Here is a 19,214-nt window from a genome sequence, read left to right as displayed (position 1 = left end):
TTTGAAAATTGTGAAATTTTCCAAATTTTAGCCAAATTTTCATTTTTTTTCACAAACAAACGCAAAAATTATCGACCTAAATTTACCACTAACATGAAGCCCAATATGTCACAAAAAAGCAATCTCAGAACCGCTAGGATCCGTTGAAGCGTTCCTGAGTTATTACCTCATAAAGGGACACTGGTCAGAATTGCAAAAAACGGCCAGGTCATTAAGGTCAAAATAGGCTGGGTCATGAAGGGGTTAATTACTTAACAGCAGCAGGTGGATCACAATTGCACCCATGGCTATTAGGGGCACATGACAGGGGTACATTTTTTTATTTTTTCTAGAACCCAAAACTTACCTCCACTTCCTGCTGCTAATTAGCACAACTTTGCTGAAGGTTTAAATACATTCAGTCTCTTCAGCAGGGTGCTGGTATTAGCTCAATTTCCTTCTGTCTGGTTGGAAGTACTAGAAGTCGGCTTGTGTCTCCTTGGAGCCTCTTGGAGGACTGATGGCATGATATCTCAGTGGTCTTCTGAAGCTAAGTGTATGCCCTCATTTGTCCAGCTGCTCTGTATTTAGTTGTAGTGGGGGATGACTAGCGATACCCCATCCCCACTTTAGCCAGGGTCTATTGCTAGGGTCAGGGAAGGATTAGGCTCCTGCTTGACGATAAGAACGAAACGTATTTAGGGAATATTAGGGCAGATAGGGTTTTGTTAGATCTGCCTAGGGGTCTCCACTCACCCCTTCCCTAGTGTTTGGGCTTCTCCTCCCTCTCCCCGTTGTTGTGTTGTTTTGCACCTTACTTCTCTCTCACCCAGCGTGACATTAAACTTGTGTAAAATATGATCATTTGAAGGAGTTAGATTATGCACTAACTGATTGCAGAGCAGGCTACTACGGCTCAGAAACCCACAGATTAGAAATGATGTGCCTTGTGTAGAGAAAAAAATGGAGCTGAAGCATTGTACTAGTGCCATAAATTCATAAAGAATTTTTCTGTGATCGCTAAACCTAAAACTGATCTCACCAAGAAGGGTTCTAATACTGTCCAATGGTGACTACATGCACTACTGACCCCATTCCCTCTCATCTCCTCCAGTCTCTCTCTCCAGTCATCACAACTCACCTAACTACAATCTTTAATCTCTCCCTCTCCTCTGACATTTTCCCGTCCTCCTTCAAACACTCTATCATTACTCCACTACTAAAGAAACCCACCCTCGACCCATCCTGCACAAACAACTACAGACCGGTCTCCAACCTCCCCTTCATCTCTAGACTCTTGGAGCGTCTGATATACTCCCGCCTTACCTGTTACCTCTCCACTCACTTCCTCCTAGACCCTTCACAGTCCGGTTTCCGCCCCCTACATTCGACAGAAACAGCACTCATCAAGGTGACCAATGACCTTCTGACAGCAAAACGTAACTGTGACCACTCTCTGCTCATTCTTCTCGACCTTTCTGCAGCTTTCGACACTGTTGACCAACCACCCTCTCCTACTCTCTAGGCTCTGGTCACTAGGCATTAAGGACACTGCTCTCTCCTGGTTCTCCTCCTATCTTTCTGACCGCTCCTTTAGTGTTCTGTTCTCTGGCTCCACTTCATCTCCTCTTCCTCTCACTGTCGGGGTACCTCAGGGCTCAGTCCTTGGCCCCCTTCTCTTCTCTCTCTACACGGCCCCAATTGGACAGACCATCAGCAGATTTGGCTTTCAGTACCATCTTTATGCTGATGACACACAACTATACACATCCTCCCCTGACCTTACCCCCGCTGTACTACAGAACGCCACTGACTGTCTGTCCGCAGTCTCCAACATCATGTCCGCTCTCTATCTGAAACTCAACCTCTCCAAAACTGAACTTCTTCTGCTCCCGCCATCTACTAACCTCCCTAAATCTGACATTTCCCTATCCGTGGGTGGCACCATAATAACACCCGGCAGCAGGCGCGCTGTCTGGGTGTTATGTTTAACTCCGATCTCTCCTTCAACTCCCATATACAATCTCTTGCCCGCTCGTGCCACTTACACCTAAAGAACGTCTCTAGAATCCGCCCTTTTCTCACCATAGAAACAACAAAAACCCTCACTGTCGCCCTGATCCACTCCCGCCTGGACTACTGTAACGCTCTATTAATTGGCCTCCCCCTCACTCGACTTTCCCCTCTCCAGTCTATCCTTAATGCAGCAGCCAGGGTCATCCATCTAGCTAATCGTTACTCGGATGCGTCCGCTCTTCACCAGTCGTTACACTGACTGCCCAATCATTACAGGATACAATTCAAAGTACTTGTTCTCACCCACAAAGCTCTCCACAATGCGGCACCCCCATACATCTCCTCTCTCATTTCTGTCTATCGGCCTAACCGACCACTGCGCTCTGCAAATGACTTTCGACTAACCTCTGTACTAATCCATACCTCCCACTCCCGACTCCAAGACTTCTCCCGTGCTGCGCCAATCCTCTGGAATGCTCTACCCCAAGATATTAGGACCATCCACAATTTGCATAGTTTTAGGCGCTCGCTCAAAACACATTTTTTCAGAGCGGCCTATTACGTTCCCTAATCAAAGTTATTTTATGTTTGTGTGTAGCCCATTCACTATCTCCATCTATTCCCCAACCCCTGAAGATGGCTGGACCATGATTGTAAATACATCATTGTAAATACACACCTGTGCTTTGTATCTCCCCCACCTCATTGTAGATTGTAAGCTCTCACGAGCAGGGTCGTCTTATTTCGCTTTAATTATTGTATAGTTAACGTTGTTACTTATGACTGTTGTGTTTGAAACTGTTAAACTGTAAAGCGCTGCGGAATATGTTGGCGCTATATAAATAAAGATTATTATTATTATCATCTGTCAGCAAATTTTTGCTACGTCAACTAAGAGCAGCATGATGTAGGAAAAGAGATCCTCATTCCAGCAATGTATTACTTAGTGTACTGGGTGCTGCAGTTATGACACAAGTCAGAGTGTCTAGATGTAACATGAAGCAGAGCTGAAAAGCTAACTACATCCATAGCAGGTTCTCTATGTACATTGTGTATTGACAGTGAGCTGCTAATCACAGGAGGGGGCGTGGTCGCACTAGGTCTCCCGCTGTTATAGCTGCTGTATTCCAGGCAATAATAAACAACAGGTCATAAAACCTTCAGTGTAAGTAAACAACAGCATACAGTCTGATATGTGACATATCATTGAAGTATGTGTTTCAACCCTTACCTCATGTTGTCCTCAGATTACATAGCAAAAACCTGATGACAGATTCCCTTTAAAGGAGTCGTCTCCCAACAAAGGTTGCATCAAAATGTATAGCAAATCTGTCCCTGTCGACACTCAGGTTTGGCTGCAATATCTCAGCAAGTAAAAGAAAGATAAGTACCAAATATTAGCTGCTGATTTACCTTCTAATATATAAAATATTTGCATAATTATATATTTGCATATTTTTATGTTGTGTGCAGAATCTTAGAATTTTCAACATTAATTTTTAAAACTTATTATATAATCATATTTCTTTTTAATATATCAGCTAATCTTAGTAACCAGAAAGGTTTCGTGCTGTGCGCCCTTACCGACATCTTAGAGAACTGCAGTTAGATGTTTTATCCTTAGTAATATAGAAATCAGTGGATATCTTCTGCGTATATGTACGAAGCGCACAACAACTCTTACAGGGAGACTGCTACATCTCGTAGATGTTCGGTAAATGCAAAAACACATCCGAGCAATGAGCGACACTGTGAGAGGAGATGTGTTCAGAATGGCAATGATACCCCGTACCAACAGCAATGAAAGGGGCTACAGTGGAGGTTTTGTTATGGAGGGCAGTACTCACAGCAGCTGTAGGGAGGGCAGATGAGAAAACATTCTGTCCTTGATCTCAGAAAACGTCCCATTGACCAAACTCCTACAAGAGTGAAGGGAAACAAAAGTCAGAGAATGTTTGACTATGGCATGTAATGGTGTATAAAGAGACTATAAACCTCAGTACACTAATATATACCAGAATAATAGCTGCTATTCACTAACGTAAAGAAAAAAGCAAATAGTGAAGTGATGATCTAAGCATCTGCAAATTGGTGTAATTACCAGGAGCGCACACACCATACAGGACTTTCCCTTAGGGCTCATGCACATGGCCGTATTTTCTGTCCGAGTGCAATCTGACAAAACATTGGATTGCATTTGGACCAATGTTAATCTACGGGGCCGAGGAAAATATCACAGCATACATGAGTTGGATATGATATTTGGATTGCCCTCAGCCATGCAAGTCAATTATTAGTCCATGGAAAACATCAGACTTCACTGCAATGTCATCTGAGTGTGGTCTGATTTTCACGGCCTGACATAAGGAGAGGATGGAGACATTTTTTCCCATCTTCTCCTCATCCAGAGAATCGGAGCAGAGTCTGATCAGAGTGTGATTAGCATAATAGGCCCGATTCTCTCAGATGAGAGAATATACACTGATGTGACCCAAGGCTTAAGATACACGTCTCCCTGACTGAGGTGGGCAACATTTTAGTATCTGAGCACATTCCCTATACTAAATTTGTTCAGTTTCCACAAAATAGTGCAAAATGGTTCTTGTGAAGAGGCACAAGGCTCACACAGTCGCTTTACTAATTCCACTTACTAAGGATCATTTAGGAACATTTCTCACCACTGTTGCCCTTCTTAGGTCTAAACTTAGGCTTCATCCCTAACATTATGCAGATAAACTCCATTCTCCTTCCAGCCAGATCTCATGGCCAGCATCTTTCAGGTTAACTTTTGACAAGATATTTCAGGCTCCTATCACAAAGAGAATTCCACACTCAACCCACCTTGTTCAGCGTACACTTAGATATCTGCAGGGTTTGCAGTCACACGCAGGCCTGGGATCTTAGGGAGTGCCCAAAAGGTACCAATCTAATCAGTTTTTATGAAGAGGTAAGCTATAGGCTGGACCACGGTGAGTCATTGGACGTGGTATATCTCGATTTTTCCAAAGCATTTGATACCGTGCCGCACAAGAGGTTGGTACACAAAATGAGAATGCTTGGTCTGGGGGAAAATGTGTGTAAATGGGTTAGTAACTGGCTTAGTGATAGAAAGCAGAGGGTGGTTATAAATGGTAGATTCTCTAACTGGGTCGCTGTGACCAGTGGGGTACCGCAGGGGTCAGTATTGGGACCTGTTCTCTTCAACATATTCATTAATGATCTGGTAGAAGGTTTACACAGTAAAATATCGATATTTGCAGATGATACAAAACTATGTAAAGCAGTTAACACAAGAGAAGATAGTATTCTGCTACAGATGGATCTGGATAAGTTGGAAACTTGGGCTGAAAGGTGGCAGATGAGGTTTAACAATGATAAATGTAAGGTTATACACATGGGAAGAAGGAATCAATATCACCATTACACACTGAACGGGAAACCACTGGGTAAATCTGACAGGGAGAAGGACTTGGGGATCCTAGTTAATGATAAACTTACCTGGAGCAGCCAGTGCCAGGCAGCAGCTGCCAAGGCAAACAGGATCATGGGGTGCATTAAAAGAGGTCTGGATACACATGATGAGAGCATTATACTGCCTCTGTACAAATCCCTAGTTAGACCGCACATGGAGTACTGTGTCCAGTTTTGGGCACCGGTGCTCAGGAAGGATATAATGGAACTAGAGAGAGTATAAAGGAGGGCAACAAAATTAATAAAGGGGATGGGAGAACTACAATACCCAGATAGATTAGCGAAATTAGGATTATTTAGTCTAGAAAAAAGACGACTGAGGGGCGATCTAATAACCATGTATAAGTATATAAGGGGACAATACAAATATCTCGCTGAGGATCTGTTTATACCAAGGAAGGTGACGGGCACAAGGGGGCATTCTTTGCGTCTGGAGGAGAGGAGGTTTTTCCACCAACATAGAAGAGGATTCTTTACTGTTAGGGCAGTGAGAATCTGGAATTGCTTGCCTGAGGAGGTGGTGATGGCGAACTCAGTCGAGGGGTTCAAGAGAGGCCTGGATGTCTTCCTGGAGCAGAACAATATTGTATCATACAATTATTAGGTTCTGTAGAAGGACGTAGATCTGGGGATTTATTATGATGGAATATAGGCTGAACTGGATGGACAAATGTCTTTTTTCGGCCTTACTAACTATGTTACTATGTTACTATGTTACTATGTTACTATGTTACTTTTGGCCCATATAAGAAGACCAATGCCAATGCTAATATAGGCCCATGATAGTTGGGGACTATGTTGGAGATTTTGCTTTGGGACCCACAAACTTAAAGTTAAACCACTGGCAAGGATGTATGCTTGACTTTAGCTTCAGCACCAACTAACACTCCTACAGGACTCCAACCATCTACTACTCGCACAGTGTCAGCCAAATTCAATCTGATGAGACCAACTTAAGTGGCACAGTCCTGTTAACTACTTACACACACACAATGGGATGCTGTTTATTTGGACCTTCCTCTGAAACTCCCAAGAGCTACTGGCCTCCTCTGCTTCAGAGGAATCTGAGGTTGGTGTCACTCCTAGTTTGGGCTCACAGGCAGCTCCTTTTATCTGATGGCTTAGTGCCCTCTTCAAGATCTCTCAATCTCTTGATGGACATAATCACAGATTAAAGGCAACTCGCATTTCAAACTGGACACTTCTACTACTTGCTTCTATTCAGTCCACAGGTCCTCCCTGCTCTTCTCCCTCTGTCACAGGGAACTTTGCCCATACACCCAGCAAGGTGGTGCAAGAATTTTACGTGTGAACTGTCTAATGAGGGAGCTTTTATACTGACCTTCCTGTCTTCAGGTTGATGGGATGCACAGCAGCAGCACACCGAACACGCCCTGTGGCCATAACCACCATCTAATAGGCCATTTCTCCTTTCTCGCTGGTTTCCTGATATCTATTCTTCAGTCATTTGATGCTCCCACCAGCTCCAACAGAGTCTCCAACTATCATGGGTCTATAATAGTACTAGTCTTCTTACATGGGCCAAAAGTACCTTTTGGGTCACTCCAATCTCCTGGGCCTGGTTTGCGATGGAAAACCCTGGAGATATCTGAGTGTGTTCTGACTGAAGAAGAGGAGATACTGCAAAACTGATGAGGAAGGAGAAATGGCCTTTTAGGTGATGGTTATGGCCACAGGGCCATTATCATCTTTATTAGTAATGTTTTAACATGTGCTTTTATGGATAAAGTGATTGACACTTAAGGATAAGTGGAGATACTAGTGGAGCCATACAGAGCACTGGTTGACTTATAAAAAGAATTATGGCTTGTCATATTATTATGGAGGTACTGCATCTTCTGTACAGGATAAAAATAAGATTTCTTAAAAATGAGCATGGTGCCCTGTGCCCACTTGTAATTTTGCCCCATTCTATTTGACTGTGTTTGCGATTCTTTATTGTGTCTATTCCCAGGAGAAAATGTTATCAAGTTGTGAGCTGAGTCAGGCTCTTCATATATTGCACGCTATGCTCTTCTGCTAGCAGCATTGGCACATTGGCTGGCGATGATTTTTGGAAATCCTACACAGGCCTGGAATTATAACTCAGCATTGGTATTTCACTGCTTCTGTAAATTGTTTTCAGTATTGCAATCAAGTCCATCCAGAAAAATCTCACTTAGCCTACTTTCACACTAGCATCGGCCCGTCGCACTGGGTCGGGCCGACGTACCGATGCATCCTGTGACAACGCAGCAGAACGGGGGCAGCGGATGAATTATTACAACGCATCCGCTGCCCCATTGTGAGTTGCGGGGAGGAGGGGTCAGAGTTCCGGCCGTGCATGCGCGGTCGAAAATGTCGGACACAACACACCAAAAAACGTTACAAGCAACGTTTTTTGGTGCCGACGGTCTGCCACAACACGACGCAACCGTCGGACAACGGTTGCGACGTGTGACAATGCGTCGCAATGCGTCGCTAACACAAGCCTATGGAGAAAAAATGCATCCTGCAAACAACTTTGCAGGATGCGTTTTTTCTGCAAAACGACGCATTGCGACGCATTGATGCTAGTGTGAAAATAGCCTTATTCTGATGCTGGGATTTTACGAGCCAGGAGCTGAAAGTTAGGTTTTGTTTCAATGTGCGGCATGTAGATCTGATTTTACAATGTGTGTCTTATGTGTGGCACTTATTTCATCCGCATTACACATTATAACTATCGGGGAAAATGGATTGTGGCCAATTGTAACAGAACCTATGTAAGATCACGTGGACACGTTCAGTATTTGGTCAGTATTTCCCATCAGTATTTGTGAGCCAAAACCACAAGTGGAACAATCAGAGGAAAAGTATAATAGAAACACGTCACCACTTCTGCATTTATCATCTACTCCTGATGTAAAATACTGACCAAATACTGAACGTGTGAACATGGTTTTGGAGTATGTTTCCATGTGCAAATACAGTATGGTACTGAGTGTTTCTATATGGGGTCCATGCTGTGCCTTAGTTGTCCTTTTAAGTGACGGCTTTTAATGTTCTTATTGGTTTTGGAAATCTACTTGACAATTACTTTGGCTGCCATTACTACATCCTTACCGGTTGTCAATGTTTCCTAGAGCAAATCTGTGTAATAATTATGCAATGAAGGAGAATGGATCAAGGTAAAAGGCTGGATTCACATCTGAGATCGAGAATTTTGTTTGTTGGTTCCAATCTACGACCAAATGAAAATGAATCAGTTGCATAACTGGTCCACACAGAAGCAGAAGAGCCCCAATGATTATTAGGATTTCCATCTCGTTTCCGTTATATGTTAGCTTTCAGAACAGAAAAAAAGCCCCATGTAGAACTTTTTTTTCCAGTTCAAAATAAAATGACACATCAGAAAACAAATGGTACACTACCTCTACCTCTGTATCAACTAAGCAACAGATTTGTTTTGAACATCAACTCAATTTGTTCGGTCTTAGAATGGAAGAGACAAATGGGACTTCCATAACTCAGGTGTGACCTCTGCCTAGCTAGACAGATCTGATATTAATAAGTTAGGAAAAAATGGGCACCAAGTATTTTGGGAGATGTAATGTCTATCTAGTATTGGTAGTCGCTAGTGTTGATCGAGCAATGAAATTCTACAGTGCTCGGTACTCGTATCGAGCATGTCGGACACTCGGACGTGCTCGACTCAAGTAGCGAGCATAATGGAAGTGTTGGACAAACTCGATCATTTCTCCGAACACTGAAGCACCACACGAAACTCAGCATTGCTTGCTACAAGATTGAGAGCCGCGATGCTCCATCAAGTATTGAACAACGCCGAGCACGCTCGCCCATCACTAGTAGTCGCTCAACTTACTGAGATAAAGACTTACATACTAGTGATTCTGTCTGTAATTACAACTCCCTACATAACCAGTATAGGTGTAAAGCCCCCAATACAGTTCAGATAGCTTGCGGATGAACGCCCCTGTGTTCTCTATGAGAGATCCGCTGCTGGACCTTGCTGGTGGAGGCTTATCGTTAGAGAACAAAAGGATCATCAGCCTAAAATCGGACATGCTGGATCCTTATCTTCCCTGACAATAATCATAGATGGGCTCCCATTCACATATGGCCAACATTACTCTAATGTGAATGGGAGGCTTAAGGCTGAGGGTCATAACAGAAGCCATGACACTGTCCCAGATCAGTCATAAAACAGAATCAAGTTCTGATGGAACTTATAAACTTATAATGGGGTCCATAAAGGCTCTTTTGAGATCTTTAGTTGTTCTGAAGCCATAAATACTGATGCATTCTCCATTATTCTTGTCGTCAGAAAATGGCAGAACCACCGTTTGAACCCCTGAAGGCAGTGTGAACAGAGCCTTATAAAGGTAAGTGTTCCATAGGCCGGATTTGCTACATGGAGGGTTTGCTTGTTTTTTAACTAAATAAAGAATGGTCGTTTTAGGCTAAAAAAAGATCTGCATTCGACCTGAATCACAAACCGCACTGCCAGCAACATTAAGACTAAAACTTTTATGAGAATTTGGAGAGTCAAAGACAAGATAAAAAATCAGCTTCACGCTTTACTGTCAGAAGGATTATCATACACGTCTATTAAGAAGGATATTTAGGATTGCCCGGATTGCACAATGAGACAACCGGGGTGATTTAGCTCATAATTGGGAGCATACATTATATACATGCCACACCAGTATGGAAGTCTTTGCTCTTTGGAAGTGTTTCATTTACCCTAATTTTAAAGCATTGTCCTTTCTGCATGCACATCATGTATGACTATTATTCTGAATATGACAATCACAGGGCAATATTTAATACCACCGCATGGACCTAATACCTGAAAGCTGACTGTAGAGTCGTACTTTATAAAAGAAAAAAGCTCATACAAATTGGTTAGGATTCTCCATTCCTCATTCATGCAACTTCTGCATCCGACATGTCACTTACAAGGAGCTGATGTCGCTGGGGATGGTCTTTGGGATCCAGGAAGAACCGACACAAATGACTGATTCCTTGGTGCAGCTGCATGTGGACGGACATCTCACCAGTTTCTTAAGTTGAACCGTGTCCTGTATACATCCAAGCAAAATAAAAATGAGCAGGGGTTCCTTAATAATGAGCGCCATCATCCTGACCCCCCAGGCTGAGAGTATGTGTGTGCACTGTGAAGTAGTGAGGACAGCGGCTTGGGAAGAAGCTGGCTGGCAGGCATTCCTTATTCTGACTGCACCATACTACACTGCTCTTGCCTCCTGACATCAGCACTTCTGCTGCAGCCTGTGTGGTTTTTTTTTTCCCTTCCCTCCAATGAATAATTTATTAAACACTCCATTCGGGTGAGTTTAAAAATAATCCCCAAGTAGCAAAGGTTCCTACTCTGGTTCAGCAGACTCGATCTTCCCTGAACATGAGAACAAATCAGGGGGATGACCTTGCGAGGGCTCTGAAGACTTGTGTGCTGTAGGGACAAGTGTAGAGTTGTCGTGACTGATCTGTCACTCAGAATGACCCGGAGATGCCTGGGGACTGCTTGGGGGGAAGCCATCACAAGTTTATCACCGTGACAAGTGTTATTTTAGTTTTTGAGAGCTCAGATGGGATGTAGGTCATGCGGCAAAGGAAGAGTTAACAGTACAGGTCCATGCACGGTTTTTCAACCAAGTAAAACCAAGTAATAAAAAAAAAACTGGTCCCGGTTTATTTCGGTGTGAATAGGGCCTTAGGCCTGATGCTACTAGTTGTTTATTTAATTTTACAGATGTATAATATTGATAAAGCAATGACTTGATACCATTGTCAGACTGGAGAACATTAGGCCCACCGGAGGATTTGATTCTGAGGGCCCACATTTCTCCCCCAATGAAGAGCCCCATAGGAACTGCAAGGTTTGCACTATGAACTCTTCTGAAGGAGAAGCCAGGGGCCACCGAAGGATTCTCCGGTTCTCTGGTGGGCCAGTCCAACCCTGCTTGATACTATCAAGATAACGGTGGAGAAGACTCTGGTGGACCTATCTAGGCTTGCATAAGATCGATCTTCTATGGATCGTTTATCCATCAAGCCGCCATAGCTCGGGATCGAGCCGAAGGCCGTTAAATAATAATAAATAATATAAAATTCATGCAAATTAATTTAAATATCTCCAGATACTGCGGGTGCAACCTTCAGACATTTTTTATTATGTGATTTGAAAAGTCTATAGTGATGGGGTGCCCTATGGAGGTGGGTGCACACTGCACACCTGCAACTAATCACTGGACTCGGTGTTTTTGGAGACCCTTAGCCTTTGAAAGTTTCCTCCCGTGCCGAGGCCAGGCTTGTCCGAAGAGTCAAGGCTAACCCAAGGACAACAAGGAAGGAGCTCCGGGAAGATCTCATGGCAGTGGGGACATTGGTTTCAGTCAATACCATAAGTAACGTACTCCACCGCAATGGTCTCCGTTCCAGACGAGCCCGTAAGGTACCTTTACTTTCAAAGCGTCATGTCAAGGCTCGTCTACAGTTTGCTCATGATCACTTGGAGGACTCTGAGACTGACTGGTTCAAGGTTCTCTGGTCTGATGAGACCAAGATCGAGATTTTTGGTGCCAACCACACACATGACGTTTGGAGACTGGATGGCACTGCATATGACCCCAAGAATACCATCCCTACAGTCAAGCATGGTGGTGGCAGCATCATGCTGTGGGGCTGTTTCTCAGCCAAGGGGCCATCTGGTCCGCATCCATGGGAAGATGGATAGCACGGCCTACCTGGAGATTTTGGCCAAGAACCTCCGCTCCTCCATCAAGGATCTTAAGATGGGTCGTCATTTCATCTTCCAACAAGACAACAACCCAAAGCACACAGCCAAGAAAACCAAGGCCTGGTTCAAGAGGCAAAAAATCAAGGTGTTGCAGTGGCCTACTCAGTCTCCTGACCTTAACCCAATTGAAAACTTGTGGAAGGAGCTCAAGATTAAAGTCCAAATGAGACACCCAAAGAACCTAGATAACTTGGAGAAGATCTGCATGGAGGAGTGGGCCAAGATAACTCCAGAGACCTGTGCCGGCCTGATCAGGTCTTATAAAAGACGATTATTAGCTGTAATTGCAAACAAAGGTTATTCCACAAAATATTAAACCTAGGGGTTGAATAATAATTGACCCACACTTTTATGTTTAAAATTTATAAAAACTTAACTGAGCAACAAAACTTTTTGGTTTGTAAGATTTATGCATCTGTTAATAAATCCTGCTCTTGTTTGAAGGCTCTAACTTATTTGCATCTTATTAAACCTGCTAAATCTGCAGGGGGTTGAATACTACTTGTAGGCACTGTATATATACACACAGGTGCTTCTCTCAAAATTAGAATATCATCAAAAAGTTAATTTATTTTAGTTCTTCAATTCAAAAAGTGAAACTCATATTATATAGAGTCATTACAAACAGAGTGATCTATTTCAATTGTTTATTTCTGTTAATGTTTATGATTATGGCTTACAGCACTTGAAATAGATCATTCTGGTTGTAATGACTCTATATAATACGAGTTTTGAGTCCTGTTATCTCTTTTTCCTGGGGTCTGGACATGGCAAGAGTTAACCTTTCCCAGCCTCAGTCTGGGTTCATGTTTGCTATTTATCACCGCTGCTTCCTGCAGGCGATGTCAGTTATAGTTTTTGCCTAGGGCTGCTGTAGCTGACTCCGATTGCTCTGATTTTTCCTGCTGCATTTGCTGTCTGAACCCATGTCTCTGTTTACCCCTATTGCCGTCTTGACTCAATATTTCCCTTTAGTGTGCTGACTCCCTGATTTTGACTTGGCTTGTATCTTGACCTGCTTCTGTCTTTTGTCTTCTGGTTTATTCGCTCCTGACCGTTACTGATTCCCTGGCTTGTCTCTGATAGTGAGTTTGCTTATTCCTTTGGTACTGTGCTGCAGTCTAGGATTTGACCCGCCTTGTTTGACCATTCTGCTGCCTCTCGTGGTAGCCTCACTCTTTCACTGCAGGCCAGCTCTATTTAGGTGCAGTACTGTTTCCACTCTACTGCCATCTAGTGGAGCCTGGACCTACCCGCATTGCAGCAGCGTGACAAGAACTGAAATCAATTAAATTATTTATGATATTCTAATTTTATGAGAAGCACATATATATATATATATGCACCCTTCATCCTGGTATATATGTCCCTCATCCCAACCTCCTGGGGTGTATATAGGAGTCATAGGGTCCTATAGCAGTAGTATAATGCTCTCCCCATAGTCCTCCATATAGTATAATGCACAATTTCATAGTCCTCCCTATAGTATCATGCTTCCCCCATAGTCCTCCATGTAATATACTGCACAGCCCACAGTCCTGCATACTGCATAATAAACAACGCATAGTCCTCCATACAATATAAAGCACAGTCCATAGTCCTCCATATGGTATAACGCACACTGCATAGTCCTCCATAAAGAATAATGCACAGCTACAGTTATCTATACAGTATAATGCACAGCCTATAGTCATCCATACAGTATAATGCACATCATAGTCATCCAAAAACTATAGTGCACAGCCATAGTCATCCATGTAGTATAATGAACAGCCCATACTAGTCATCCATCCATAAGTATAATGCACAGCCCATATTCCATACATGTAGTAGAATGCACAGCCTATAGTCACTGTAACGGAAATGGTGGAACTAATGTGCCATGGTCCGAGGAGAACCTGACTCTTCACTAGAGCCCCTTATGGTGGGGTTAAGCTTGGCTTCCTATGGACACCAGGTGCTACTCCAGGACAGACCTCGGATGCACGGCAGCTGACCCCCAAAGGACAGGTATCTGAAATGGCCTGGTAGGAGAGTACAGCTGATACAGACACAGCTGTAACACAGGAACCACATATGCTGGCTTGTATGCCTGGTATATAGGTAAGCACAGGAAGGTGCGGTCTGGAACGGCTAGTTTACTGATGAGCACTGGCAGATGTGGGCTGGGCTGGCTGGTATACAGATAGGCACTGGCAGGTGCAGATTTTCCAGCTGGTATACAGGTAGTTTCTGGTAGGTGCAAGCTGAACCGGTTGGTATACAGATAGACGCTGGTAGGTGCGGTCTATTCCGGCTGTCAGGACTTGAACCCATCAGCTCTTGTGCACCAGGAGGCAGCTCTTCCCTTTGAACTATTCAGCTCACTAGACAGTTCTTGCTAACGCAGATACTAGTACCTGTGTGGTTTCTGATTGCCTCCATCTTGAGTTCTTGATTGTCTCCACACTTCACTGCTATTTGTCTGCTGCATGCACTGTAGATAACCTGTTATAGCACTGTGCACTTTAAACAGCTTAAGCATAACGTATGGTAACTACGACAAACTTTTGAAATGTCATTTTTCCAGTCTTCTGCATATTAGTTTATTTAAGATGACGCAGTATTTATCTATGCTTGCTATCTTTGGAGGTTTTTCTCAAGTGCACACCATGATGCAGTAAGGAGCATGTTTTTTCATTTGATCTACATGCTCTGAGCACCTGCGTTATCATATTATAGGAGCGCTCTGTTTTTGTACGTTTTTGATATGGACAAGATTTAATGATACTAGTATATCTCATTCACTCAGACTGAGATTACTGCATCTACACATATATATATTTTTAGTGAAGACATATTTATGTTTCACTAAAGGGACGCCCTATATCTTGATTATTTGGGTGTATCTCTTCTGCTTTTAATATTTTTTTGAGATTTTGTTTATTGTATTTTTTCTATTCTTCTTTGGGTGTTTGGGAGTATTTTTGTTACACTTCTTTATCTCTATCCTGATTTAGGGATTTTGTAGGGTTTCTAGGGTCAGTCGACGTGGAGTGGGGGCGCCTACCGTTTCACATTAGGGTGCCAACCCCCACTGCTAGGCAGGTCTTTTTCCCATAGGGATATTGTCAGTTTTTTTCTAGGGTTCCTTATTTAGGGAATTCTAGGGATTTGTGAGGGTCGAGTCGACGCGGAGTGGGGGCGCCTACCGCAGAAAATTAGGGTGCCAACCTCCACTGACAGGCAGATTCCAGTGTAGAGACGCCCTAGGAACAAATAGGTACACAATTTTGTTTACTTAATTTATCATTATTATTTGCGGCATGATTAGAGATTTTTTAATTATTGGTTAATAAAAGTTATTTTTTAGGGATCCTTGTTGTTTAGGTGTTTTGTTGTCTCCACACTGTACTCTGATCGCACATCCTACATAAACCTGTCTTTGCACTTCATTCCTTGCGAGATTATTGGGCTCCCAGCTTTTAGTTAAGCTCTCCTTCACCTGCTGCTTCATCCAAGATTATACTGCTTCTACCATGTATCGACCTCTGGCTATTCCTGACTATGCAACCTGCTGATCCTTTAACTATACTGCTGCTCCTAAGTACGACCTACGGCAATTCCTGACTAAGCTACCTGCCGGTGCTGCTCCTAGTAGTTGCAATACCGCTACGCTAACCCAGCTCAGTCCATAAAACCGGCTGCTTTACATATAGGCATTGGCAGATGCAGGCTGGTTCGGATGGTATACAGATAAGCACTGGCAGGTGCAGGCTGGTTCAGCTGGTGTACAGATAAGCACTGGCAGGTGCAGGCTGGTTCAGCTGGTATACAGATAAGCACTGGCAGGTGCAGGCTGGTTCAGCTGGTATACAGATAAGCACTGGCAGGTGCAGGCTGGTTCAGCTGGTATACAGATAAGCACTGGCAGGTGCAGGCTGGTTCAGCTGGTATACAGATAAGCACTGGCAGGTGCAGGCTGGTTCAGCTGGTATACAGATAAGCACTGGCAGGTGCAGGCTGGTTCAGCTGGTATACAGATAAGCACTGGCAGGTGCAGGCTGGTTCAGCTGGTATACAGATAAGCACTGGCAGGTGCAGGCTGGTTCAGCTGGTATACAGATAAGCACTGGCAGGTGCAGGCTGGTTCAGCTGATATACAGATAAGCACTGGCAGATGCAGACTGATCCGACAGGTATAAAACCAAAAACACATGGGCCACCTGCATAGCGAACAAGTCTGTAGAAAACAAATGACCCACAGAGGAGTGGTGAACTCTCCAGTCTTGTACAAGACTGGGGAGTTCACCACTCCTCTGTGAGTCATTTGCATTGTAGCTGTTCCATCTTGCATGTTCTACGTGGATATTTTCTCTCTGAGCCCTGTTCATACAGGTACTATACAGATGATCAGGTTTTTAAATACATCAGACAGGGATTATGGCATTAGACAGGACTGCTCTATTATGGGTATACCTTGGCGATTGGTGGAGCAGCTTAACATACTTTTTTTGCAAAAAAACGTATTAACTAAATACCCTGTATTTTTTCATTTTTTGACTAGCACTTGCTTATTTACTGTGACTTTTTTACAACAGAGTATTTTTTTACCTCTCTGTGCGCTTTTGTGTTTTCATGATCCGACAGGTATACAGAAAGGCACTGGCAGGTGCAAGCTGGTTGCAGCTGAAATAGAGGGAGACAAGGCAAGTATGGGTAGACAGGTACAGGACAAGTAGACTGAGTGGTGGGTATTGAGTCCATACAGCAAAGTGGCTCAGTATTTCAAATATCACAGGCCTTAGTCCGACTCTGATCAGGACTGACCAGCACAACATGTCTTTCCACCTGTCTACACCGACCTTTATACACAGAGCTGGACTTGAACTGAAACTCAGCCCTGGCATTTGAGAGCACACATATTCAAGAGCGCTGTATAACAACATCCCCACCATTGATTGGCTGCTTTCTGCTTATGTACACAGAAAGCAGGCCAATCAGTGGTGTGGGCGGAGTTATTTTGGAGCTCAGAATTCAGAGAACTGATAGATCTGCAGCAAATAAAACAGCCATTTTATTGAAACTGCAGCAAACAGCCCTAGTAAGTCATACATCACTGGAATCAGGGTCTCTGCCCCTATATCACGCTGCTCTCAGATAGATTATTTTACCCAAAAACAGACCGATAAATATATGTGGGGTACCACCAAAAAAGTACTATATAACCAAAGAAGAGGGGAGTACCAACCAAATATTAAAAAATGTAAATGTTATTTATAACAATTAAAATACACAAAATATTAAAGAAAAATAGGGGACAAGGCAGAGTAGCCCCAATGCAATCCTAGTATACGTTCAAATAAATATATATATATAAACACTAAGCGGTTTTAGTAAATAAATGCTCATGCATCAGCAGGTTCTGGATTGGTAATAAGTATTATCATGCATATGTAGGAGTTTGTATGGTTCCTGAAGTAAAGAATCCCGTAGTGAAATAAAAAATGTGGGGCAATAGTACGTGTATTAAAAAAATGTAAATAAATAAATCAGTAAATATGTAGCTACACAGAAGGAGCTAACAAAGTGACAGTGCACATGGCCATGGCATACGGGTTTGTCCTATCCATCTGGGGGACAGAGAGAGACATAACATCTAGAACATCTACAACAGTTGTGAGGACCTTAGGAGAGGCTCAGCAGTAAGGTACTACAACACCCAGGCGCTAGAGGAAGGCTACTGATTTCCACCTTGATAAGGGGACTTTGGATTTGCCTCCAAACCGGCCGGACTCTGCCTACCCTGTGATCTGGTGCTCTGGACTGTGGATGCTGAAGCCTTCAGTAAAGAGACTGCAACCTTGTGTCCTCGTTCTTCACTGTGCCTCTCACCATCCACCATCTACACACTGGGAAGCTCTGGGGACATACTTCACCTGTGGGAAAGTATACCATCTAGCTGCCATAACATCACCCCAGTAGACCCCTAAGCAGCGTTGGTCACCCTGACCGAATACCACAGGTGGCGTCACGAACATTTCCCCTTTAAAAACCTTTCCCTTTATACACGGACGTCCCGAAGGCCACGGACTGGGTCAGCCACCGTTACATCCCCCTTGAGAACCGAAGGACCCGGTACCGGGTACCCCTAGCCCTTGGGAGCGCTCCATAATCATGACCAGGCAATGTTTACCCAGCTACCTTAAATAACTGAAATTAAATTACGTTTTATTTTTTTACAACTCAAGTACAGGAAAAAAGATAAGTAGAAGTGAGCAAACTTTTCAAGGTTCGGTTCGGTTCGGAAAACGTTGAAATGTTCACCGAACGGTTTAACGAACATATCTGAACCCCATTGACTTCAACGGAAGGCAAAACCAAGCACATAGATAACACCTTCAGGGGGCCAAAGAGCTGCCAAAATAGCTCAAATTAGGGGTAGACACCAGGAAAAGTGGCATCAATTGACCCATAAATTGCACTATAAGTAATTAAAAAAAATTTGATGTGAGTTCCCATGTATTTTTTATAACTAGCCATGCCCCATGGCGGGTACACCGAAGACCATGTGTAGCAAGATGGGAGCAGCAGATCAGAGTCAGCAGCTGTCGGACAGACAGAAGCGTTTCGGCTAAGGCTACTTTCACACTAGCGTCGGAATCTCCCTGTCGCAATGCGTCGGGGAGAGATTCCGACGCTAGCGTTTAACGCATTGCACAATGGAGGCAGCGGATGCATTTCTCCGGCGCATCCGCTGCCCCATTGTAAGGTGCGGGGAGGTGGGGGTTACATGTAGCGTTTTTTGCTCCCGACGGTCCGCAAAAGCACGACGCATCTGTCGCTCGCTGGCAATCCGTCGCAAATGCGTCGTCAATACAAGTCTATGGGGAAAAAACGCATCCTGCAAGCACTTTTGCAGGATGCGTTTTTTTCTGCAAAACGACGC

General features: G+C 43.7%; 1 protein-coding gene across 2 annotated transcripts in view; it reads right to left on the bottom strand.

Moving 5' to 3' along the window:
- The window catches only part of LGI2 (leucine rich repeat LGI family member 2), a 47,748-nt gene extending 36,864 nt beyond the window's left edge, over positions 1-10,884 (bottom strand). Inside the window, exons 1-2 of one of the 2 annotated variants that reach the window (XM_069744652.1) lie at positions 10,429-10,884; positions 3,843-3,914 (exon numbers count right to left, since the gene is read on the bottom strand). In XM_069744652.1, the coding sequence (XP_069600753.1) occupies positions 3,843-3,914; positions 10,429-10,610 (254 nt within the window). In that variant the 5' untranslated portion in view covers positions 10,611-10,884. The remainder of the gene's footprint in view (positions 1-3,842; positions 3,915-10,428) is intronic. The other variant, XM_069744653.1, reaches the window with a different exon arrangement.
- Positions 10,885-19,214: the final 8,330 nt, after the last annotated feature.

Source organism: Ranitomeya imitator, chromosome 1 (genome assembly GCF_032444005.1).
Source record: "Ranitomeya imitator isolate aRanImi1 chromosome 1, aRanImi1.pri, whole genome shotgun sequence".
Taxonomy (NCBI): Eukaryota; Metazoa; Chordata; class Amphibia; order Anura; family Dendrobatidae; genus Ranitomeya; species Ranitomeya imitator.
Note: the sequence above shows the minus strand (reverse complement) of the source record. Positions and strands in the feature narration are given on the sequence as shown.